Here is a 26,557-nt window from a genome sequence, read left to right as displayed (position 1 = left end):
TATTTTTATTTTATTTTTTATTTATTAATTTTAATTATTATTTATACATTTAATCATTATACATCATTTAGATTGTAAAGAGACTTTACCCAGCATGACTCATACCTCAGTCTTGCCCAGTTGAGAACATATGCATGTCCTCATCAATAAATAATAACCCATATCTGCATCTCACAAATGCCTTACCTCTCCATTTCCCCCCAAATTTCCTTTCCTTTTTTTATAAGAATTATTCATTTAATTTTATTTATTCATTCAATCTTTTTTTTTTTTCCATTTTGACCAGAGAAAGACAAAAACACAGAGAGAAGGAAAGTGAGAAAGCAAGCCACCAGGTCCAAAACTCGAACCATGGTCAACCATGTGGGAGTGTCCAGTGCCTTAACCATCACACCACCTGCTGACCCCTCCCAAATTTTCTTTCCTATGCTCTTCCCCTCCCCAACTCTTTCCACTTTGGCTCTAGTGTCCATAACAATATTTTTTGTTTGTTTTAAAGTGTTGCTATGGGGCATGTGCACTTTTTGGAGAGAGACAGAAGGACAGAGAGAGGGAACGTAAGAAAGACCTCCCCATGGGGGATGGTCACACCATGACCCCTCCTCCACCACTTTTCTCTTGGGATTTTGGACATGCATGCACACATATCCAGCGTGCTTTACGAGCCGCTGGGTCTGGATCTCCAACCACATAGCCATGTGGGATCTAGCTGCCTTAACCACAACAACCACCTGCTGGCCCTGCATGCACTGCTTGTGCTCCAAGCACAGACTCCTGTTATCTGTTCCCCCTGAAACCTGGACGAGGAAAGGCCTAACTCTGAACTAGCAGAAGATCTAACTCATCTCCTCCACCATCTAGGATAGCCATTGGTTTCCCTCTTTGCTCTGGGGACTTGGAAGCTCAGCTGAACTCCATGTTGAACTGCAGTGGTTTTTCTAGGATACTATTTGGGGAATCACTTTCTCCTCTTATCCCCTTGTTATTTACACTTTCACTGTTTGGGGTCTTACCATGCTTGCAAGGCAATGAATTAGAATAATCGAGGTTATTATGTGCTAGACGTTTTAGACTACTTAGGTCATCTCATCTTCCTGGCAAGCCTGGAAGGTGTGCATGATTATTCCCATTTCAAAGAAGAGAAAACTTAGGGTCAGAGAGGTCCCGACTGCATAAGGCCTCAAAGTTAGAAAGTAATAGAACAGGGTTTATTCAAATCCAGCTCCGCCTCACTCCAAATCCTCTTCATGTAACTCGGGAGCACAGACAAGGTAGCCTGACAACCCAAGGACAGGCAACCTCTTCAGTCCCATTCATTTCTTTCTTTCTTTTTAGTCCCCTTTCTTCTTCTTCTTCTTCTTCTTCTTCTTCTTCTTTTTTTTTTTTTTATTGGATTAATCTTTTTTTTTTCCAGGTAAGCTGTTTGAGTTCCCTCACAATAGGTATTTTGCTTAACAAGAGAAGGCACAAAAGAACATACATGCTTAAGCATAATGATAAATAATGTTGAACAGTAAGCGGAGTTGCTCAGTACTGGGAAGGGTGAAAGTTTGCAATTCTAGACGGGAAGGATGAATCACTGCGGTCGGTTAAGTATGCAGCACTGTAGAATATAAATATACAGGGTAAGTTCAGATGGCTGTTTATATTTTTTATATTAATGTAGTACTCAGGGTTCCGACAGCAGAAACCTCACAGTAACTTGAACAGGAATATTTCCTTATTAAGTACTAAGAAGAATTTTCAACTAATAAAAAAGGGGGCATGGCAGGTGGTGTGGTGGTTTGGAATTGCATATGGCTGACTGTGGTTCGAGTCCTGGACCCAGCAGCTTGCTTTCTCACTTTCCTTCTCCCTCTCTCTCACTCTTTTCCTCTCTGGTCAAATTAAAATAGAAAGAAGAGAGAAGAGAGGAGAGGAGAGGAGAGGGGAGAGGAGAGGAGAGGAGAGGAGTGGAGAGAGGAGGAGAGGAGAGGAGAGGAGAGGAGAGGAGAGGAGAGAGAGAAGAGAAGAGAAGGAGGAAGAAAGGAAGTTAAAGAAAATAATTCTTTAAAAAAAAATAGTGATAAGACGGGCTGGCACCATGGCTTGATGGTTAAGGTATCCAGATGCGACATGGCCAACCCTGCAGTTCAAGCCTTGGGCCCTGTAACTTGGAAACTATGCTGGGCACATGTGTGTGCATGCCCAAAATCCTGAAAGGAAGAAATAGAGGCGAAGTGATTGCCGCATGACCACTCCCAATGGGGGTTTCTTCCTCCTCTTTCTTTCTCTGTCTCTGTCTCTCCCTAGAAAGTACACACCCTCTCCAGAAAAGAAAAGATAAAAGGCTGTAAGACTATAAAAGAAGACTAAGCAGTATAGTGATAACTATATAGCAAGTACCTTTGACTTGTAGGTCTGAGAAAGAGTAAACAAAAAAGGAAGCAAGGCCCAGCCTGGTGGCACAGCTGATAGCAAACTGAACTGTGGTGCCGGCTGACACAGCTTCAGATTCCCAGGTTAGCCTGAAAACATTCCGGGCGTGCACACCCGTGCCTAAGATCCTGACAAGCTGGAAGGCTGGGGAAGGGGTATTACAACATGACAAGACTCTGTCGAGGGTACGTCTCTCTTTCTCTGTCTGTCTTTATGCTCTCTCTCATGTACATATGCTTTCTGTCATGAATTTTTTTTTTAAAAAAAAGGAAAGAAAGACACTAAGAATCTAGAATATCCTTATCCCCTAGAGGCTGAGATTAAGATCTCTTCAGAGAGAGGCATGGCTGCCACTGCCACTGCCTGCTGGGGGCGCAGAGAAACTTGCCATAGGGTGCCTTCAGAGCTGTTGGTGAAGAGATGGCTTGTCCAGTAGCCTAGAAACTTGTTGAAAGGAGTAGATACACCTACGTTCTTTGCCTAGCTAGGAGATCCAAGACTTTATTCCGGAAGGTCCTGAGTTCACAAAAGTTCTGCCTATTTTGGGTTGCATTTTTTCCATTAGTCTTCACTACTGGGTGGAGAAACACTAAGAGGCATTCCAGAACATCCCAGTGCTAGACACAGTTCTCCTTGACTCCATTGTGTGCCAACAACCAAGTGCCCCTGGTTAGAATCAATCACTTCAGCCAGTAGAGTGACCCTTTTTCCTGCTTTTGGTTTAGTGGCCTAAATGGCTGGGTGTCAATCTCTTCTACTTTGATGGGATCATTGTTGTGTTTTCCAGTGGAACAGTTCCAATGGAGAGCCCTTGGGAAACGAGACCTCCAAACCTGCAGATCATAATGTTGCTAAGACAGAAAGCAATAATTTTGGGGGATAGATTATTAAATATAACGAGAAGAGTTGCTTCTACTTCTACCTCTTGATTCCTGGGCCTATGCTGATTCAAAGCATATACTGCATCCTGTAAGACAGAACGACATCCCAGCTGTTGTAACCGAATTATCAATAAACTATTCCACCTTTCTATTTGGCCAGCCACTTTTAAGTGATGGATTATGTAACAAGACCAGTTAATTTCATGGGCTTAAGCCGATGCTGCTTGTCTTCTGCTATGAAATGGTTCACTGATCAGAAGTCAACAGGAGTGATACTGTGCAGAAATCATGATGGTGAATAAGATATTCTGAAAGTTTATGCATGGTGGTGCTGGCACATGCTCTATGTCAGGATCTGTATCTATCCCAGTGAGGATGGAAGAGGATCAATGTTAAATCTACCACCACTAGGTGTCTCGCTATCCTCTCGGGTTAATACTGCCTAACTGGGGGCTCATTATTGATCTTGGCTGCTGGCCCGTTAGGTCCTTATCACTGGCGGTAGCTAGGCCAACCCTTAAGGGGAAGCCCCAGTTGAATTCCATCCCTGTCATCACAGCTATTTTCTTTAAGGACCACCTGAGCAAGTTCTGGGGTGCTTGGTGGCTACAGAAAGAGACTGAGTGATATCCAGAGTGTGTCATTTTGCCAACCTGAATTTTTTTTCTTTTTTAAATTTTTTATTATCATCATAATCTTCTTTATATTACATTGGATTACATATAACTTTACAGTGTATTACATTGTTTATTCAAATGGGAATGCCATGCATGTCAGTCAGTACAGAGACATTAATCTCCCCACTTCAACATTCAATATCTTTTCTATGTTTTCCCCAATCATTATTTTTATTATTCTAATTATTTTTTAAAACAGTCCATCGCTATTTCTCATTTTGCTTGTAAAAATACTTTGCCCATCATGAAATACTTCTCAGACCAATCCAGTTGAGAATTCTATACATGTCATCAACAGTTAATAAGCCATATCTGTTTCTCACTAACGTCCTGCCTCTCTATTGTTCACTTGCTATCTTTCTCTATCCTCTTCTCTTCACTTCCCCCATTCCACACTGTCCTATTCTGATTAAGTACCTTCACTGCTTTTATGTCCTCCAATTTTTTGCTCTCTATCATAGAGTGCGGATAGTCAGTATATATTGCCAACCTGAATTTTTAAAACATTTTTTTCTTTTATTATGCCAAAGACACATGCATATCCATGTGCATGTGTGCATACATGCAAGAGAGAAACAGAGGCAAAGACAGAGAGGAAAGAAAGAAAGCACTCTCTAGTGGGGCCTGGTCATGCCATGATTCTTTTTCTTCCAGTTCTCCACCCTGTCAGGATTCTATATACACATGCAAAGTACCTGGCGTGGAAGCTGCTGGGGCCAGGACTCAAATCCTGGTCAGCCATGTGAGACCTAGCTTCCTCTGTACTAGAACTGCTGTACTAGCAGGGCAGCCCTGCTTACCTAATTATTGAACACTTTCTCTACAGTAGGTGCCCTTAGGGAACATTCATATAGGGTACAGATATCATCATCTGTACCCATTATTTCATTTTTTAAGGATTATTTTATTTATTATTTTTTAATTAGTTTTTTTAAACATTTAATCACTGTACCTCTTCACAACATACAAGATGAATTTTGCTATCTTGAATATACTGCGTATCAGTTCAGTCAAAGATATTATCATACACACTATCAGCAGACAGTTTTCCATTCTTGAGACTGTTAAATGTTTTGGTTTTTTTTCCACCTTGATTTCCTCTTCCCCTCCCCATTGCCCACCCTCCTTCTGTACTGTCTTTACTTTGCTATTATTTTTTTAAATTTCAAGACAATTTTAGCTTAAATGAATCAAAATAAAAAAATATTAAGAAAATTTTACTTAAGACTTAAAGCCAGGAAAAAGGTTAGGATTCTGTTCAAACAGTAGGTAGACACTAAAAACTCAAAAACAAACATGGACAGGGCTAAAATCTACTAACAAATGCACTATAGTCTTCTTCTGAAACATTTTTCTTCTCTTTCCATTTCCCCTTTTACCAAAGAGAGGCATAAACTAACTTACTTGAAAAAAAAGTTTAGTCTCAATTTGGTCTGCTATTTGCACAAAGTCCAATAAGAAAACTAATTGATTTAGTTGGCTTTGCTAGACTCTTTTATAAGGAACTTCACATTAGACTCTTTAAAAAGCCTCCCAAGGCTACTTAGCCAAGTCAGGAATTTACCATTTGCCTCTGCCTTTAAGTACCTGAACTTGGAAGTTTTGAGGCCTGTCAGGAAGTGACATTCTTTGCTTACGTGCCAGGCAGAACTGTTTATGGAACCAGACAATCTTTCCAAGAGTTTCTCTTGGCTTTCTTGAGATCAACCTTAGATCCTTAGCTTTCTGGTCATATCTTCAGATATGAGATATTCCAGTCAAAGCCCTGGCATTTCCAACTTCTGATGCAAGGCAACAGGTATTATTAAACTTTTGCAGATAAATAAACTGCCACAAAATAAGAATACTCACAAATACTTTCCAATTCCAAAGGGGTCAAGAAGGGAGAAAAGTTTGTTTCAATTCTGTTTACAAAAAGAATAATTTTAACAAATTGCTGAAGCTATCAACAGCTCAAAAGAAAACAAAAATCCTTAAATCTGGAAAACAAAGCATAGAAGAAAATCAGTAATGTTTTAGTCAGAAGTCATAAAATTCTATTTCACCTGTTCAATCTCATGTAATTAATCTCTCTTCTTCTTTATTTGTAGTGTTACTATGGTCTAATCTTTCCATTTAAATCCTGAAAGTTCAGAGTTATCAAAAACCTATATTCAAGAGTATTTATCAGAGTCTTTTTCATTAATTTCCTTAGAAGAGGCAATTTTTGGATATTAGCCTATCACAAAAAATTAGAAAGAGCATCAGAATAACACAATTAACTATGGACAATGAAACTTAAAATGGCTGTGGTTTGAGATCTGATTTTACCATAACCCCAAATGGACAAATTTGATAATTTCTGTGACAAACTACATTAGAACTACTTAGCATTACAAGTATGACTAATAGCATACTCTTACATAGCAGCTATTTAGGATCTCATACAATTTTTGAACCCCTGTTGACACAAATTTCTATACACAGAACTAAATACCATTTCATATTTGACAATGTTTCTCATATAATTTCTTGACAATTAGTGTGTCATAGTCTGTCTCTTCTTTTAGATCTAGCAGTCTTTCCTATATGTATTTGGGTACTTCTGTTTTGGGTGCATGGACACTTAGAAGCATTATCTCTTCTTGATGAATTAGCCCTTTTACTAATATATGATGTCTTTCTTTGTCTCTTCTTACAGTTTTTATCTTGTTTTTATCAGTTTTTATCTTGTTTCTAATTGTCTCTCTTTAGTTTCCCTGGTATAGCGCTTCCTTTAGAACTTTTTGAAAACTGGCCTGGTGTTGGTAAATTCTTTCAGGTTTTGCTTATCTGAGAATATTTTTATCTTTTCTTCCCATTTGAAAGGTATTCTTGCTGAATATAGTAATCTTGGTTGAAATTGTTTTTCTTTTAACATTTTGAATATACCTTCCTATTCTTTCCATGCTTGCATTGTTTCCTCCAAGAGGTCTGATATTAACCTGTCGGGATAACCCTTGTAAGTGACTTGAAGTTTCTCTTTTGTCATTTTTAGTACCTTGTCTTTATCTGTGATTTTGGTCATTCTAGTTATGATGTGCCACAGAGAAGATCTTCTTGGGTTGATTCTATTTGGGGTCCTTTATGTTTCTTGGGTTTGGATGTTTGATTATTTCTCTTAGGTTATTACAATTATTATTTTTTTAATTTGGTATAGGGCACATGCTCTCACCAGAGAGAGAGACCGTGAAAGAGAGAGAGAGAGGAAAGAAAGAGAGAGAGAGAGAGAAGTAAGAATGCAAGCCACAGGTTGGAGACTCAAACTGCAGTCAGCCATGTTAACCACCTTAATCACCACACCACCTGCTGGACCTATCTGTACCCATTCTTAACGGATAAGCCACAGAACTCTTCGCTAGGCTTTCTGGTCAGCACGTTCAATCTTGTTTCCTTCAACTTCCTGGCCATCCAGCTAACCCTTTGGTAACAGCCCCTAAATAACTTCTGGTCATCTCTTGTTCAGAAACAGTAAACAGACACGCTGCTTTAATTTCTATTCAGTGGGTGAGTTTTCTTTCACGTTTGTCACCTCTGAATGGGGGCCATGAGACTGCAGGTATCAAGCATCTGCTGACAGCCATCTGTTAACCAGGCTTGTATTTTTTTCTTCCTCAACCAACTGGCCAGAGGGAACTTCCCAGGGGGCTGTAAGTGTGGACTGAAGGGGGAGAGGAGATGCAGCAGGAGCTACCTGCTTGTGTAAATTACTTCCCTCTGTTTGAGCCTGGTCTTTTACATATCATTTCTACCTGCTGAGAGATTGAAGCTGCATGTGACCAACTTTATCAGTGGGGAGCCAGATAAAGCCCAGTTTGCCATAGGAAACTCAGGTTATATTAGCATCTGATGACCCACAGGTTTAGGTGTTCAGTCTGCAGCAAGCCAGTAGTTGTTTCTCAAAAGAATACTTAGCTTCAGAAGAGAGTGTAAGATTTACTGCAAAATCCTAGACATCTGTACTGCAATTTTATTAGTTCTTGTCCAAGAATCCATAGAGTATTCCTATTTGCTACAGATACTCTTCAGTGACATTTTATCTGCCTGATGATAATGTCTGAGGGGAAGAGCAACTTGCACCACAAGCCTGGACTTGCTGCAGGGACCATCCTTACTCTAGGCTCCCATAGACACTGCCAGCCTTACCCAAGACTTAGACAGTGGATTGAAGTAGCATACATCAGTATGGTGTGTGCTGCCTCCAAATTAACAATTCAGTGTTCATTAAAGCCTAAAACAGTGACAATTCTTATTGAGTGAAATTGGTGACATTTGAGCTTATCTTTGCTTACAGGATGTATCTGACTTTATTCTTTTAAATAATTATTTATTAAATTTTATTTGTTATTATTCTTATTTTTTTCTCTTTTGATGAGAGAGAGAGAGAGAGAGAAAAGTGAGAAAGCAAGCTATTAGTTTCTGGACTTGAACCGCAGCCACCCATGTGGGAGTCTGGCACCTTAACCACCATGCTACCTGCCAGGCCCTGTATCTGACTTTAAAAATAACTTATTGTGGGAACCAGCAGTTAGTGTAATGGCTATGTCGCTGGACTCCCATGAGGTCGACCGCAGTTCGCATCCCAGACCCGGTATCTTAAAACTCACTCTGGGTGCGTGTGTGTGCATGCCCAAGATCCCGAGAGGAGAATGGAGGAGAGGGGATTGTGGTGTGACCATCCCCCCTGGGGTGTGATTTCTCGTTTTCTGTCTCTAATGTCTCTCTCTGTTTGTCTGGTGAGCACATTCGCCCTATAGCGAAAATCTCTCCAAAAAAAAAAAGTTATTGTGAACTAATTTTACATCTACAGAAGAGTTACCAGAGCATAACTAAGAACTCCTACATCCCTTTAACCTAGATTCTTCAATTCTTAACATTTTACCATTTTTATTTTTTTCTTAACCTCTCTCCTCTTTTCACGCACATAGATCGCACACACACGCTCTCTGCTACGTTTATTACCATTAGTCTTTTTAGAGCCTTTTGAGAGCAAGCTGTAGACATGGTGCCCATCAGTCATAAACATTCCAGTGTGTTTTTCCTAAAGTAGATACTCCCCTACATAACCCACACAAGTTGTGCCAAGTGTACCAAAATGGCATTTTCCCTTTCTAGTCCAGGATTTTATTTAGAAATATGTGTGGTAGTTAGCTATCATCTCCCTTCACACACACGTAATCCGGAAGTGTTCCTCAGCCTCTTTCTGTCTTTCGTGAAATTTCTAAAAAAGTACAGGCTTTACATTCTCTGGGATGGCCGGTTTTTCCTGGATCTATATCATGTTTCCTCAAAACCAGACTCAGGTCATACCACAGAAGTGAAGCTGTGCTCTTCTCAGGGGTTCAGCTAAAGTAGGCACTATTACTCGGTCTGTCCCACCATTGACCTGGACCTTCCTGGGCTGGTGTCTTCCAAGATTCTCTCTCTTAATTTTTTTTTTTTTCAAGAGAGATTTTTACTATAGGATGCGTGTGGTTGCTGGAGAGACAGAGACAGACAGAGGGACAGAAAGCGAGAAATCCCCCCCCCCCCAGGGGGATGGCCACACCACAATCCCTTCTCTTCCGTTCTCCTCTTGGAATTTTGGGCACACACATACATGCACTCAGCCTGAGTTTTAGCCTGATGGGTCTAGGAATTGAACCGTGGTTGACTACATGGGAGTCCAGCAACATAACCATTATGCTATCTGCTGGTTCTTGTTTGTTTTATTTAATTTATTATTATTAAGGTTTTGCTATAGGATATGTATGCTTACCAGAGACAGACAGAAAGAGAGAAAGAGAGGGAAAGTGAAAAAGCAAGTCACCAGGTCCAGGACTTGAACTGTGATTGACCATGTAGCAATCCAGCACCTTAACCACCACACCACCTACTGACCCCTCATTATTTATTTTGATGCCCAAATTGTTTTAATGTCCAGTGGGCATCTCTTCAGTTTTGTTTCTGCATCCATTTTAACACTTTGTAATATTTTGAGTGTTCCCTTACCTTCTGGCATGGTGAAATAAATATTGAAAGCTCATTTAAAATTTCTGCTTTTATATAGTTTTACACTTTTTTTGAAGAGGTTTTTGCCATGGGACCAGCAGATGGCATAATGGTTATGTTGCTGGACTCCTATGTAGTTGATCATGGTTCAAGTCCTGGACCTGGAGACTTAAAATTCATGCCAGGCATATGTGCATGTGCGCCCAAGATCCCAAGAGGGATCTCTCTGTCTCTCTGGCAAGCGTACATGCCCTATAGCTCTCTAAAAATTTTTTTTAAAAAAAGAGGTTTTTGCCTTAGGGCACGTGCATTCACAGAGCAGAGAGAAAGAGATAGTGAGAGGTAAAATGAGATGGCCATGCCACGATCCCTTCTCTTCCACTCTCCTCTCAGGATCTTGGGCATGCACGTACATGCACCTGGCTTGAGCTTTAAGTCACCAGATCAGGGACTTGAACCATAGTCAGCCATGTGGAAGTTCAGTGATATAACTGCTGTGCCATCTGCTGGCCCTAGTTTTTATATTTTTATCTCATCCTCATATTCAGTCACTTTTTCAAGGAGCCTTGACTCCATTTAGTGGAGGATAGTAGATAGTGGAGAATAGTGTTTAGAAACCAACTTCTGGAAAATTTTTAAAGGCTTCTCAGATGTACCATAAAAAGAACTTTAAATTTTATTTTTTAAAAAAATAATGATTTCTTGGGAACCAGCAGTTAGCGTAATAGCTATGTCTCTGGGCTCCCACGTAGTCGACCGCGGTTTGGGTCCCGGACCCGGTGGCTTAAAACTCACGCCGGGCGCATGCACGTATGTGCCCAAGATCCCGAGAGGAGAATGGAGGAGAAGGGATTGCGGCGTGACCATCCCCCCTGGGGGGTGATTTCTCGCTTTCTGTCTCTATGTCTCTCTCTGTCTGTCTGGCGAGCGCACGCGGCCTATAGCAAAAAACCTCTCCAAAAAAAATAATAATGATTTCTTTACTTAATTCAATTTTTTATAATTATTTTTTAATTTGACCAGAGAGAGAGACAGAGAGAGAGAAAAGAAAAGCAAGAAAGCAAGCTGTTCAGGACTCAACCCATGGTCAGCCATGTGGGAATCCAGTGCCTTTAACCACTGTGCCACCTACCGTGCCCAGAGAACTTTAAAATTTCTGAAACACGTTTTCTAGAGAAAAAATTCCACATGTATAATTTGTCATCAATAATAGTTGTTATCTTTTTTTTTAATCTTTTTTTTTCTTGGAGAGATTTTTGCTATAGGGAGCTTACGCTCACCAGACAGAGAGAGACAGAGAGACAGAAAGCGAGAAATCACCCCCCGGGAGGATGGTCACGCTGCAATCCCTTCTCCTCCATTCTCCTCTCGGGATCTTGGGCATGCACATACACGCACCCAGCGTGAGTTTTATGCCACCGGGTCCAGGACGCGAACCGCGGTCGACTACGTGGGAGTCCAGCGACATAGCCATTACGCTAACTGCTAGTTCCCAATTGTTGTTATCTCTGAAAAGTATCAAGAACATTTTCTCTGAGATTTTATGTTATCACTACTTAAAAACTGCTTTACTTCTCATTTGTTATAAGTTGCTTTAAGAAGTATGTTTGTTTAATTTTGATCATATGATTTATCTGTTTCTAGAATGCAGTATAATATTGTAATTAATTTTAGCATAATGATGGTGGTTTTCACAAATGATTTTCAAAGATGGTTATGGATTTTAAGAAGATACAGACTTAAATGTTGATAATCTGTTCAATTGATTGCTGTATCTTGGTCTTTGAAAAAGATGTTCCATACAACAACTATTTCTTAGAAGGGTTTTTATGAGTCAGACACTCAAGTACCACAGTGTTTGAGATCTTATCCTGCCTACTAACTAACAATTTTGCCTGTGACTGTTTTATAACTGTTGGCACAAGACATAAGTCTCCTGGGTCAGAGACAAAGGACTTTATCATCATGGCCAAAGCACTAACCAGGGCTTCATATTCATTTGTGTTGATTTCCCAAGTTCCCTAAGTCTCGTAAGGGTGGCCCCCCAAATCTATCCTATTGGGTTGTTGGGAAAGTCATGACGCACTTTTGCATAGAAAAATACATCATGACTTTCCCGATGACCTAATAGATGCCTATGTACACAGTGAGTTACGTGACAGGAAAGGAACCTAAACTTGGGGGTTTCACCACTTTCATGGAGGAAGCAGCAAGCCTACTTCTTGGCAGGAGGAAAATATTACCTCATCCTTTAAGGTTGCTTATTACAGAGAAAGGGAGTGGTCAGGGCTGTGCATTGTTGGCATATTCCAACAGAATGTGCAGGAGCCAATTGTACTGTGTTAGTGAGAGGAAAATACCAGATGGACTCTTAGAATGAATGGGACCAAATATAAAATACAATTTTCTGTGGAAAAATACCAGACATTTTCATTGAATTTGAGATGTACAACTTTATGTTTCCTCCCCACCTGGATAATGCTGTTGATGAGGTCTATTAGCCTTATAATTGATGAGTATGTAGAAGTTTAATTGGAAATTTACTGGGATTAATATAAAATCATTATTTTGAATATAAGTTTTTTGTTTAACTTAGCTTTTCTTCCTTGATTATTGTTACAGTTTAGTAGTTTTCTCCATGGGGCCAGCAGGTGGCATGGTGATTAAGGTGCTGGACTCCTACATGGTCAACCATGGTTCAAATCCCAGACCTGGCGACTTGCTTTCTCACTTTCCTTTTCTCTCTCTCTCACTGTGACTCTGGTCAAATTAAATAATAATAATAATAACGAATTTTTTAAAAAAATTTAATAAATTATTCTTTAAAAAAAGTTTTCTTCAGACATGACAAATTACAATGTTTCAACATAAAGTGGTGATATTGATAACAACCACCATCACAGCACTAATAATGGGTAACAGTTCTTGAGGATTTACTATGTATCAAGGACTTCTAAATATTAACACACTTAATCCTTAATAATAACCCTATTAAGCAGGCACTGTTGTTTTCCATAAGGAGAAACTAAAGGTACACAATAATTATGTTATTTACCTACTGTCATATAGCTATATTCACCAATTTTCAGCATGGTTGGCAGAAACTGCTAACAGTTGCTAAATTTCTTATATGATATTACAGGAAGACCTGAGTATGACAAGTTTCTGAGCTAGTTAAGTCAATAACCAAACAAAGTCATTGGTGAAATTTATTTCCCTCTTTTTTGAAAGCTCACCATGTATGTAGTGGCTTTGACCTCTGGCCGGCCTCTCATGTGGTCCCAGATGACCATGGCAGTAATGTCCAGAGTCACAGAAGAAACCTCTCCTTTGGTGACCCCTCCATAGGAATGAGAAAGCTTTCCCACTAACCCAAAACAGCCCTTCCCTAAAGTCTTCCTTGCCAGAATCAGGTTCTATACCCACCCTCAGATATCTATTACCAGGAAGAATGGGATCATCATGATAAGATAGAATAGAGAGAAATTACCCTTGGCACTGGGAATACGGCCAACCTCCTCTGAGGACTGTGGAGGCAAATCTGAGGTTCCTCCAGTAAGTGAGAAGAGAGGGATTGCCGGGGCATGGCTTCAGAGTCTGCTCCAGTGGGTCAGCAGAGGAGGCAGGATGGAAGCAAAGACATGTCTTCAGAGCTGTGCTGAATCTGATCAATCTACCTGAGCTTTGTGAATCTCTTTCTTCTTCTTCTTTTTGTTTTTTTATTTTTTTACTTAGCTGACATTTTAGAAACAGTTATGGTAAGTTTGATCACAACGACAGAGAGAGTACATCCAGAAGATTGCCTTATTACTGTTTGAGAAGCCTGCCGTCAGAGGTCTGTAGTGGAATTTCGAAATACTTACTCCTGACCTATTCAGATGTTTTCGGAATAGACTGAAAATCAAATACAGCATGGTGGTGTGATTATCTTAAAGGAGCAGTCCTCAAACATTCATTTTAGAACCTATTTATATTTTTCAAAAGTATTGGGGACATCAAAGGCTTTTAGTTTATGTTGGTTTTATCTTTTTAAATTTTTAAAAATTTTTCCTAGAAAGCACATATGCTTGCTGGAGGGAGACCAAGGGGAAACGTGAGAAAGCATCATTCATGAGGAATGGTTATGCTACAATCCCTTCTCCTCCATTTCTCCCTCCTTGTGGGATTTTGGGCATGCATGCACACATGCCCGGTGTACTTCCCCAGTCACTGGGTCCAGAACTCTAACTGCAGTCAGCCATGTGGGATCGAGCTGCCTTACCCACCATGCCACAGGCTAGCCAGGTTGTATCTATTGCTACTTGCCATATCAGAAATTGTTTAATAAGTAGGGAAATTAAAGCTGCATTTATATTAATTAATTTAAAATAATGATAAATCAATTGTGTGTTAATATAAATGACACATTTTAAAGAAAAACTAGCTATATTCTCCAAAGCAAAAACTTTAATGAGAAGATCACCAGCATTTTACAGTTTTACAAATCTTTTTCATGCCTGGCTTATTGGAAGACAACTGCATTCTCATAGCTGCTTCTGCATTCAGTCTGCCAGGCAGTCATATAACCTGTACCTTCTGAAAGACTCCACTTAATATTTATGGGAGAATGATAGAGAAAAAGACAAATAAGATCTTAACGTTATTATGAAAATAATGTTGATCTTATGTATTTGTTGGAAGAGTATCCTGGAACCCAAATGGTCCTCAGCCCATACACTGAGAACCACTATTTTAAAGTGTCTCTGCTGGATATGTCCATGTTTAATTTATAATTGCTTCCAGCGTAACCCAGAGAATAAATAACAGTAGATAAGATATTAAAAGAAGGGGGCTAGTCAGTGCTGTGGAGGCTGGATCCCACATAGCTGACTGAGTGGTTCGAATCCCAGATCCAGTAGCTTGAAAAACATGCTGAGTTGCAGCCAGCAGGTGGCATGGTGGTTAAGATGTTGGACTCCCACATGGCTGAACTCGATTTCAGTCTTGGACCTGGTGGCTTGCTTTCTCATTTTCCTGTTCTCTCTCTCTCTCTCTCTCTCTCTGTCTCTCTCTGATGACAAGTTGTGCCCTATAGCAAATAAAAATAATAATAATAATAATAAATTAGGGAACCAGCAGTTAGCATAATGGCTATGTCGCTGGACTCCCACGTAGTCGACTGCGGTTCGCTTCCCGGACCCAGTGGCTTAAAACCCACTCCGGGCGCGTGTGCATGCGTGTCCAAGATCCCGAGAGGAGAATGGAGGAGAAGGGATTGTGGCGTGGCCAACCCCCCTGTCTCTCTGTCTCGCTCTGTCTGTCTGGTGAGCGCACACGCCCTATAGTGAAAAACTCTCAAAAAATAATAATAAATTAAATAAACTAAATAATGCAAAAGAAAGAAGAAGGAGCGGAGAGGAGAGGAGAGGAGAGGAGAGGAGAGGACAGGAGAAGAGAGGACAGGAGAGGAGAACATGCTGGGCATGTGTGTATGTTTGTCCAAATTCCTGAAAAAAGAAATGAAGAGGGGATTGGGCTATGACCGTCCCTCATTGGGGTGTACTTTGTCACTTTTCTTTCTATCTCTCTCTGGTGAGTGCATGCTCCCTCTAGCAAATTAAACAAACACTTTAAAAAATGAAAAGAAGTTACTTTATTATGTTTTTAAAAAGTGAGGTTAAGATGAATATCAGTAGAACAGTATGCCATAGTCCAGGAATCTGACTATCCAGCAGAGTGCTTCTGAAAATCCCAAATCATGAGCAGAGAATTTAGAGGTATACTCACTTCACCTATCTCTTGGAATATATAGAATTTGTGTAATAAGATTTATGCAAAAATGTATGCACTAGCATATTTCTAAGGAATTACTTAAGATATAAAGTGTATTGATCTCCTTTTTTTTTTTTTTCCAGACATAACATTTCAGATAATTTAAAGGTTGGCTTTTTCAGCACAGACCATGCTACTCAAACAGACTCCAATGAAATTTTGCCACTTAAAGAACTGAGTTTATCTACGCAGAAGTTAGTGCAGGTAAATCTGAATTTATTTTGAAACTTCTGAGATAGTTTTAGGCATTATTTTCCTTCGCGTCTCATTCGTTGGCAGAATTGCAATGATGAAAAGACTTTAACTATTAGCATCTTAAGACTGAATGATAGCTGTCTTTTTAAAAAGCATTAATATAAGCAGCTACTTATGTCATATTTATGTCATGCTTCCATATGTTAACTTGTTTAGTGAAATGTTTTGTTACTCTCAAATTCTTCTGACATCTGTGAATACTTTCTATTCATAGTACTTTAAAAGAATTCAAAATACTGGGCCAACTGGTGCCATAGTGGTAAGGTGGTTGGATCCCGCATGACCTGTCACACAGTTTAAGTTCTGGACCTAGTAGCTTGAAAACTGGGCTGGGTACAAGTCCGTGCATACCCAGAACCCAAGAGAAGAATGGAGGAGAAGGGATTATGGTGTGACCACCCCTCAGGGGGTGATTTGTCACATTCTCCGCCCCTCCCCAACACCCACATGCCCTATAGCAACTTAAAAAGCAAACAAAAAGAATTATGAAATATTTTTGCATATGGATGAATGTAGAGAATATTATATAATGAATAGCTGTGTTATCCACCATACAGCTGTGTCAAATATTGACATTCTACTATGTTTCCTTTGGATATCTTTATTATAAAGGAATAGAATATTGAATTTACATCAGATATCAAGAGTTATGATGGGGACCAGCAGTTAGCGTAATGGTTATGTCGCTGGACTCCCATGTAGTCGACTGCGGTTTGAGTCCCGGACCTGGTGGCTTAAAACTCATGCCGGGCGTGTGTGCATGCATGCCCAATATCCTGAGAGGAGAACGGAGGAGAAGGGATTGTGGCATGGCCATCCCTCCTGGGGGATGATTTCTCACTTTCTGTCTCTCTGTCTCTGTCTGGCGAGCACACATGCCCTATAGCAAAAACCTCTCCAAAAAAAAAAAAAAAAATAGAGTTATGATGAAAAGCCCTAACTGAAAAAACTGTCACATGGTAGCATGCTGTGATACTCCTGTGTACCTTGCCTTTTTGTTGCTGATGTTTGTTTGTTTCATTTAATACAACTTGGAAATCGCTCCATATGACTTACATAGAGTTTCTAATTTGTTTGAAAAGAACATTGTATCACAGAACATGCATCATAGTTAGCTTTCCCTCTTTGATGGACATTTTGATAATTTCTAATCTTTTGCTGTGATGAATAATCCTGCACGTACTCAGGTGCCAGTAAATCTGTGGTGTAAATTCTTAAAAATGGAATTTCTGAGTCAGAGGATGTACATATTAGTCATTCTGAAGGATACTGCCAAATGGCTCTGCATGGAGATTATACCAACTCACGTTCTCACTGGTTACTTTGGAGGATGTTTGTTTCCTACATACTTGTCAATTTACTGTCTTTATTCTTTCAGAAAAATTTTATAATTTTATTCCTTTAAACCCCTCCAAAAAAAAAAAAAAAAAATAGAGTTATGATGAAAAGCCCTAACTGATAAAACTGTCACATGGTAGCATGCTGTGATACTCCTGTGTACCTTGCCTTTTTGTTGCTGATGTTTGTTTGTTTCATTTAATACAACTTGGAAATCGCTCCATATGACTTACATAGAGTTTCTAATTTGTTTGAAAAGAACATTGTATCACAGAACATGCATCATAGTTAGCTTTCCCTCTTTGATGGACATTTTGATAATTTCTAATCTTTTGCTGTGATGAATAATCCTGCACGTACTCAGGTGCCAGTAAATCTGTGGTGTAAATTCTTAAAAATGGAATTTCTGAGTCAGAGGATGTACATATTAGTCATTCTGAAGGATACTGCCAAATGGCTCTGCATGGAGATTATACCAACTCACGTTCTCACTGGTTACTTTGGAGGATGTTTGTTTCCTACATACTTGTCAATTTACTGTCTTTATTCTTTCAGAAAAATTTTATAATTTTATTCCTTTATAACTACATGTGCCCAAATGACTAAATTCTGGTCAGTAGGATTAGGGTGGATATGGTATGTGGCAGCTTTTGGGAACATCCTTTAAGATACAGCTTCATGTACCCTCTGCCACTTCTTTCCTCCTCCCTTCGATCTCGTACTTTTCCTTCCTTGTCTCCCTCTTCTCCTCTCCTCCCTCTCCCTGCCTTCTTTCCTTACCTTATTTCATTGACTAGAATATGGATATTACCATTTGGCCCATGAGGATGAGACAGTATACAGAATGGATGAAAGGTAGAAGAATCTTAGGTTGTTTTGCCCATTGGGTGCCTAGATGGATATCTAGGGAAGTAAAATAAATTTATTGCTCATTTGTGCTTCTGTTACATGAATTTTTTGATGTAGCTGAACCAAAATCTGATATATTTAAATTAGATTAAGGTTGCTTTCTTCTCTAGTAAGAGGCATTAAGAAACAATAAAACCATCATCAAATAACTAGATTTGACTGCTTTCCAAGGATCTATTCAGATGATTATACAATCATATGGCTTTTCTTTTTTTTCTAATACTGTGGTAAAGTTTGTTTGTTTGTTTGTTTTTTCTTTTTTTGGAGAGGTTTTTGCTATAGGGTGCATGTGCTCGTCAGACAGACAGAGAGAGACAGAGAGACAGAAAGCGAGAAATCACCCCCCCAGGGGGGATGGTCACGCCGCAGTCCCTTCTCCTCCATTCTCCTCTCGGGATCTTGGGCACGCACGCACACGCGCCCGGCGTGAGTTTTAAGCCACCGGGTCTGGGACGCGAACCGCGGTCAGCTACGTGGGAGTCCAGCGACATAGCCATTACGCTAACTGCTGGTTCCCGTAAAGTTTGGTTTTTGAACTTGATTTTTGATTCAGGAATTGAGAATCCCTAAAATGAACTCAACTGAATCATAATATTTCTTTTTGCACCTCTGCATCATTTGTCACATTTTATTAAGGATTTTTTTTCTATGTTTGTGAGGTTATCCTATAATTTTCTTATACTGCTATTTAGTCTTGGTAGTAAGGTCAAAATATCTTCATCAAATGAGTTGAGAAGTATTCTTTGGAGTCTGTTCTCTGGAAAAGTGGGCATGAGATTGGAATTTTGTTTATTCAATGTTTATTAGAATTTGCATAAGAACTCTGTACTTATTATCATTTTTTTAAATGTTACTATAGGGTGAGTACTTGCTGGAGACAAAGAGAGAAGGAGAGAAAGAAAGAAAAAGCAAGAAAGCACCCCACAGGAGAAATGACTAAATAATAATTATTTCGCCTCCATTCTCCTCTCAGGATTATGGGCACATATGCACATGTGCCCAGTGTGTTTTTCAAACCACCAAATCTAGGACTTGAACTTTGCAGTTGGCGATGTGGGAGCCACCTACTTTAACCACTATATTACCTGACTGTCCCACTCTCATTCTGTGCTTATTTTTATTGTTATCATTATTTTATTATGGATATATTTCGTTTTCTTACATCTTCTTGGGTCAGTTTGATGTTATGTTTTTCTGCAAAAATATTTTGCTAAATCTTCAAACTATTGGTATAATATTGACTATCATCATTTCTTATTTTTTTTTTTCTAATTGCTAGAGGTCTGTGTGCTCACCAGAGAAAATCAGAGAAAAGAGAAGAGGGGGAGGAAGCACCCTTCCCAGTGGGGTTTTGACATACCACTATCCCTTTTATTCCACTTCATCTTGTTGGGATTCTAGGCATGCACACACACATGCCTGGAGTGTGTATCAAGCCACTGTGGCTGGAATGTGCGCTGCAGTCAGCTATGTGGGGTCTGGCTCTCTCTCTTTTTTCTTTAACAAAGTTTTGCTATAGGGCACATATGTTCTCCAGAGAGTCAGAGAATGATAGAGAAACAGAAAACGAGAAGTCACCCCCAAGGGGGATGGCCACTCCGCAATCCCTTCTCCAGTCTCCTCTTGGAATTTTGGGCATGCATGCACATAAACCTGATGTGAATGTTAAGCTGCCGGGTCCAGGACTTGAACCAAAGTCAACTACATGGGAGTCCAGTGATGTAACCATTACACCATCTGCTGGTCCTAGATCTGGTTCTCTTAACCACTAGGCCATAGGACCATCCCTTTTCTTATTATTTTAAACTATTTATTGTATCTATAGTTATATGATAGGACTTCAAAAAGTTTAGGTATAAATGGAATTAATGTCTGAGTATTTTAGTGCAAATTGAAATCCATGCATAGTTTTTTCCTAATACACAATTTCCAGAGACTTTTTGAAAATCCCTTGTATTTGATTTTTGAATCAGTTGAATAATTTGTCCCACAGTCACAAAATTAGATATTATTATGGCCATGCTCTGGAAAAAGAAATACAGGTTTTGAGTATCAATCAGCTACTGCTTATTTGGAAGTTATTTGGATTCAAACTATGGACTTTGTCTCTTGGTTTAATTCTTTCATCTATAGGTAGGCTGCTTATAGTCTGCCTCATGTATGTGTGTTTCAGGAATGACCCAGAGGTCATTTTAATTAATTTATTTTTTAAAGAGGTTTTTGTCTTAGTGTGCATGAACTCACTGGGAAAAGAGAGAGAGACAGAGACAGTGAAAGGGAAAGTGAGAAGTCACTTTCTGACAAGTGGCCACACCTCAATCCCTTCTCCTCATGGGATCTAGGGTACACATGCACATATGCCCAGTATGAGTTTTAAGCCACCAGATCTGGGACTTGAACCGCTGTCAGCCATGTAGGAGTCCAGCAACATAACTGCTATACTATCTGCTGGCACCGAGGTTTGTTCAGCTTTCACACTAATTGTAGAGTTCATCTCTTTGGTTGTTTTCCTTCTGGAAGTTGTACACAAACACTGTCTCTTAACATCTCAAAGTCTCGATATCATCATCTGACAAATAAAATCTTCCACATACTCTAAGCATACTAAAATGGGATTCTTTTCAGGACGCCCGTATGCCAGTTATCAAATTCCAAATTGAGTGTGCGTTAGATACCATTCGCAGAGTTTGCAAAGGGAATGTTGCATATTAGAGTAATGGCTCTCCCCTCTTGAATCAGAGCAAAGGTAAAAAGGGTCAGGGGTGAAGAGTAGCCATTGAAGAGGTTTCCTTAGAAAGAGCTATCTCCATGGCCCTCTAGCAGTAGAAGCAATTGTCTGTTACTCAGAGGCAGGCTTCCATGGAACATGAGATGTATTTGCTGCTATTGGAAGACATAAAGGATAGTGCTTGATCCCTGTGTAAGGAAGCTGAAGTGGGCTGTGAAGAGAAGACAGAATGGCTACATTGGGAATGAGTCTGCACTAATGATGGGGCAAGGGATGTGTAATGGTCTTCCGTGGACCAAATGTAGCCAGAGAGAAAACCAGTGTGGGGTCATTCTGGGTCCTCTCTAGTGAAGTGATCTGAAAGGACAGGAGGACTCCTGACAACAAAGAGAAGGAAGAGGTGAACTTCAGATTCCCAGGGGCTACGGAAGGAGTAGCAGGGACCACTTCAAGTAGAGAAGCATCTGCTGGGGTCAAGACTGATGTACAGCAGAGTCCCAGCACCTGGAATCCCCAGAGAACCTTTTTGAGTGCCCAAGGGAAGAAGAGTTAGTCCTCATGCCCTTGCAGACCAACATGAAGCTGCCCCACCAGGTGGGAACAGCCTTGCCACTTTATGCCTTCTGCCTCATTCCTTGCAGAGACATTGCTGCTAGGTGTCAGGAAGAAGGTGAGAGAGGAAAGAGCCCAAGAGAGAATCATGCTTTTCTCTAAAGACAGGCAGCTGTCAATCACTGTCCTTGGTTTGGAGCGCAAGAAGAAATTTTTCCTTTGAATAGAATTAGAAGCATTATAACTCATAGTAGTCATATTCTTCTTTTTTGTTGTCTTTTAATTTGTCAAAGGGCATGTGCACTCACTAGAGAGAGAGACAGAGAGAGAGGGAGAAGGAGAAAACACCCCCAATGGAAAACGGCCAGCCACAATCCCTTCTCCTCCACGTCTCTGTCCACACACACGTGTCTAGCATGTTTTCAAGCTGTTAGAGCTGGGATTCGAACCACACAATTGGCCATGTAAAATCTGGCTCTCTTACTCACCAGGCCATGGGGCCAGCCCTGTAGTAGTCATCTTCTAAATGCTGTTTTGAGTTTTAGTAGGACTTTCTCTTTTTTTAAAGAGGTTTTTGTCACAGGGTGCATGAGCTCACTGGAGAGAGAAACAGAGACAGAGATAGTGGAAGGGAAAGCAAAAAATCCCCCTCCCAGGGGGGATGGCCATTCTACAGTCCCTTCTCCTCCATTCTCCTCCCAGGATCTTTGGCATGCACACATGTCCGGTGTGAGTTTCCGGCCACCGCTCTAGGACTCGAACCACAGCTGACCATGTGGGAGTCCAGTGACATAACCACTATGCAATCTGCTGGCCCCAAGTTTCTTTCTTTCTTTCGAGAGATTTTTGCTGTAGGATATGTGCACATGTCAAAGAGACAAAGTGAGGAATCACCCCCTGAGGGATTGCTACACCGCAATCCTTTCTCTTCCATTCGCAGAATTTTAGGCACGCACGCACATGTGCCCTGTGTGAGTTTTAAGTCTCCGGGTCTGGGACTTGAATCAAGGTCAACTACATGGGAGTCCAGTGATGTAACCATTACACCGTCTTCTGGTCCCTATAATAGGACTTTCTATTTCCAGGAATCAACAGAAAAAGTCATGGGATTTCGTAAAGTTTCTATTCAGTGTCAAGGCAGATTACTCTGTGAATACAGTTGAAATGAGTGATGAAAGATAAAAATATATTGTCATTTGGTTATCATAAATGGTTCTTAGTCAACACAGTGGTTATATATCTAAATGCCTGGCTAGTAGATTTTCAATAATATTGTTTCTTGCCCACTTTTTTTTTTTTTTGCCCACTTTTTTTTAAAGAGAGATTTTTTTTGCTATAGGGTGTGCACACTTGAAAAAATTTTTTTTTTCCCCCTTTTTTTTTTTTTTTTGCCCACTTTTTTTTAAAGAGAGATTTTTTTTGCTATAGGGTGTGCACACTTGCCAGAGAGACAGAGAGACTGAAAGCTAAAAATCACCCCCCTGGGGCGATGGAGGGGGGATGGCCATGCAACAATTCCTTCTCCTTCATTCCCCTTTTGGGATCTTGGGCACACACGTGCGTTCCCAGCATGAGTTTTAAGTCACCAGGTCCAGGACTCAAACTGTGGTCAATTACAAGGGAGTCCAGCGACATAACCTTTATGCCATCTGCTCTCTTGGGCATCCCTCTTGCCCTTGTTTTCTTATCTGAAATCCACATCTTGAAAACTACATCTTTGGAGATATGACAAAGGTCATGGTTAACACAGCTATTTCATTCTGTATGGGAAGAAACTGATCTGAACCTCCTCTCTCCTCCATTACTGTATCTTACTTTAGCAAAGTAACTGTCATTTTGAGAGCCCAGACACAATGGGATGAGATTACTGGAATTCCTCAATGTATACAATATTTGAAAGGTGATCTTAAAATGCAAGACAGTCCCTTGATTGGGTACCCAGTTTCTATGTCCAGAACAAGAGAACATGCTGAAGTCTTTCAGACCCCAGAATATATATAACTCTTTATAATAATGTATATTTTTCCATTTTTAGCTTATCAAATCGCTTCAGGTGGATTTTGGGTTCCTCAAACAATTGCTTCAGTTGAAGTTTGAGGACCGACTTAAAGAAGAATCTTTCAGTCTCTTCACTGTTCTGAATGACAAGATCCTAGAAATAGAAAAACATTATCAACAGGTAGAAGTTCTCTCATTTCCTTTGTTTTATATGTGGATTGACCTTATGCTGAAATGTGTATGTGTTACAATTTTTATTTAATTTGCGTAGACTGTCTTCTGTAACAGCTAATACATAGCTAGTTCTGCTGCTACGGGATGACTTCTGTGACGAGATCCAGGTTTTTGGTGTTTCTGACAAAGAACTGAACAAAATACACCAATAGTGAATGGAAAAGGTAGCTTATTGAGTCAAAGTGGAAGTGCACTCCTGAGAGGTAGGAGCAGGCCTGAGCAGACAGAGAAAAAGTGGCTCAAAAGGCCCTGGCCCTGGCAGTTGCATTCGGTGATATTTATAACTTCTTTTTTTTTTTTTTTTTTTTAGTGATTTTTGCGATGGGGCACACACACTTGCCAGAGAGACAGACAGACAGAAAGCAAGAAATTACCTCCCAGTGTGGTGACCATACCATAGTCCCTTCTCCATTCTCCTCTCAAGATTTTGAACACGCATGGATGCACAACCTGTGTGAGTTTTAAGCCACAGGGTCCAGGACTCGTACCATAGTCTACTACATGGGAGTCCAGTGACTTAACCATTATACCATCTGCTGGTCCCAAGATTTATAATTTTTTAATCTAGATCATGTCAGTAGATCATTGGCTGGGCCCACTAATGGTTCTTAACTCATTGGCTCTATCAAATGTGGCTGGGCACACTGACTCATCTCATTGGCTATGTCAAATGCGGCTGGGCAAACTGACTCAACTCATTGACTATGTCAAATGTGGCTTAATTAGACATCCATCCCCCACTTATCTCTTGCCTACATTACCTTGGGTGGGGAATTTTCCAGCCTGATCTGTTTTTTGTTTTTGTTTCTTTTTTAAATCTAGTCACATGGGCAGATGTTCCAGCCTTCTTACCCACTTCCATTTGCTGGCTTTCTTCTGCCTCACTACTATCAGGGTCAGGAAGTTTTGGAAGTACTTTGCGTATGAACTCATTTAATTTTCACAATAACCTTATGAAGTAGGTACAGTGATGTTCCCCTTTTAGGTGAGAAAACTGAGACACAGAAAGGTTAATTACCTTGCCAAGGTCACCAGTTAAAATTAACGGCAGTGTTTAGGTTCCAGGCCAGAGAACTTGATGCTTCAGTTCTTGTTCTTCACCAATTTTATATGATCTTATTTGTGCTCTAAAGACTATAGAAACCAAAGACAAGAAAACCACTTCAAGGAAGCTCCTAAAACCTTTGGTCAGGGTAGCACACCGATCTGACATTCAGAACAGGCATATTATTTCTATGCTATAAAACAAAACAAAACAAAATCTTTTGCTGACTGTACCAGGCCAAGACTTTAAATACATTTACTCTTTTAGTTTCTCAAACTCCAAAGCTAAAAACCCTCTTAATCCTGGCCTACAGATAAATAAACTGAGCTTGCCAAGGCTAAGTAACTTGTTTAAGGTCAGATAGTAAGTGGCACAATGATATTTAAATTCAATCCTATCTGACCCTAAGGCCTATCTACAGTTTACCTTCCATGCAGGACTCAGAAGTGATAGCAGAGTCAAGGGCATTTAAAAGAATGCTTTTTCTTTCATCATTATCCTAAGCAGACATAATCCAATTATTAGATTAATTAGAAAATTGACTCTAGTTACAGATTAGCCACCCTAGCTTTTTTCATGAGCATATCCCAGTAAAAACGTACAACAATCAGAAGATGTGAGCCACAGATAGATTTTACTGCTTTTAAAAGTAGTTGTAGGAAGGCACTAGGAGGCTTTAACTGATGTGCAAAATAGGTGAAGTGCTCAGCTGACATGCATTTATTCTCTCCGTATGTTCTCTCTATTGCTTTTGGCTAAGTATGAGTAAAAATGGAATGTGTCATAATAACTGTACTGTCACATGGTTATACAGGTTTCAAGAGTTGTGATGAGTTGGGTGATGGTTTTTCACTGAATCCTCTCCTGGCAGGTGGGAGTTGTACTCGGAAATACATTGCAGTGCTCATTGTATTTACTTCTGGTTTGCAGAATGAGGAGAACATGAGAAAATGCTTCCAGCAGCAGTTAGCCGATGCCATAGCCGTCATCAAGGGAATGTACCAGGTGGGTTTCAGGCGCTGTCAGAGGCAAGCCTGGCAGCCCCGGTGAGTGCGTGGGGTCTGGCTCACCTTGGATGCCCAGTCTGTTTTTAGCTTTGAAGGTCTGTTTTTTTCAGTGTTGTTACCACAGACTGTTTATGCTCACATGAAATCTATCATTGGGTGGGGAATTTTCCAGCCTGATCTGTTTTTTGTTTTTGTTTCTTTTTTAAATCTAGTCACATGGGCAGATGTTCCAGCCTTCTTACCCACTTCCATTTGCTGGCTTTCTTCTGCCTCACTACTATCAGGGTCAGGAAGTTTTGGAAGTACTTTGCGTATGAACTCATTTAATTTTCACAATAACCTTATGAAGTAGGTACAGTGATGTTCCCCTTTTAGGTGAGAAAACTGAGACACAGAAAGGTTAATTACCTTGCCAAGGTCACCAGTTAAAATTAACGGCAGTGTTTAGGTTCCAGGCCAGAGAACTTGATGCTTCAGTTCTTGTTCTTCACCAATTTTATATGATCTTATTTGTGCTCTAAAGACTATAGAAACCAAAGACAAGAAAACCACTTCAAGGAAGCTCCTAAAACCTTTGGTCAGGGTAGCACACCGATCTGACATTCAGAACAGGCATATTATTTCTATGCTATAAAACAAAACAAAACAAAATCTTTTGCTGACTGTACCAGGCCAAGACTTTAAATACATTTACT

The 26,557-nt window shown here is 40.1% G+C and overlaps 1 protein-coding gene across 1 annotated transcript in view; it reads left to right on the top strand.

The window, feature by feature from the left end:
* Positions 1–26,557, top strand: part of CUNH10orf67 (chromosome unknown C10orf67 homolog) — a 195,783-nt gene that overhangs the window by 13,780 nt on the left and 155,446 nt on the right. The window contains exons 2-4 of the mRNA XM_027771097.1: positions 15,880–16,000; positions 23,614–23,757; positions 25,786–25,860. Of these exons, the coding sequence (XP_027626898.1) occupies positions 15,880–16,000; positions 23,614–23,757; positions 25,786–25,860 (340 nt within the window). The remainder of the gene's footprint in view (positions 1–15,879; positions 16,001–23,613; positions 23,758–25,785; positions 25,861–26,557) is intronic.

Source organism: Tupaia chinensis, unplaced genomic scaffold (genome assembly GCF_000334495.1).
Source record: "Tupaia chinensis unplaced genomic scaffold, TupChi_1.0 Scaffold000001_1, whole genome shotgun sequence".
In the NCBI taxonomy this organism is placed as follows: Eukaryota; Metazoa; Chordata; class Mammalia; order Scandentia; family Tupaiidae; genus Tupaia; species Tupaia belangeri.
This window is presented reverse-complemented; position numbering and strand designations above follow the sequence as displayed.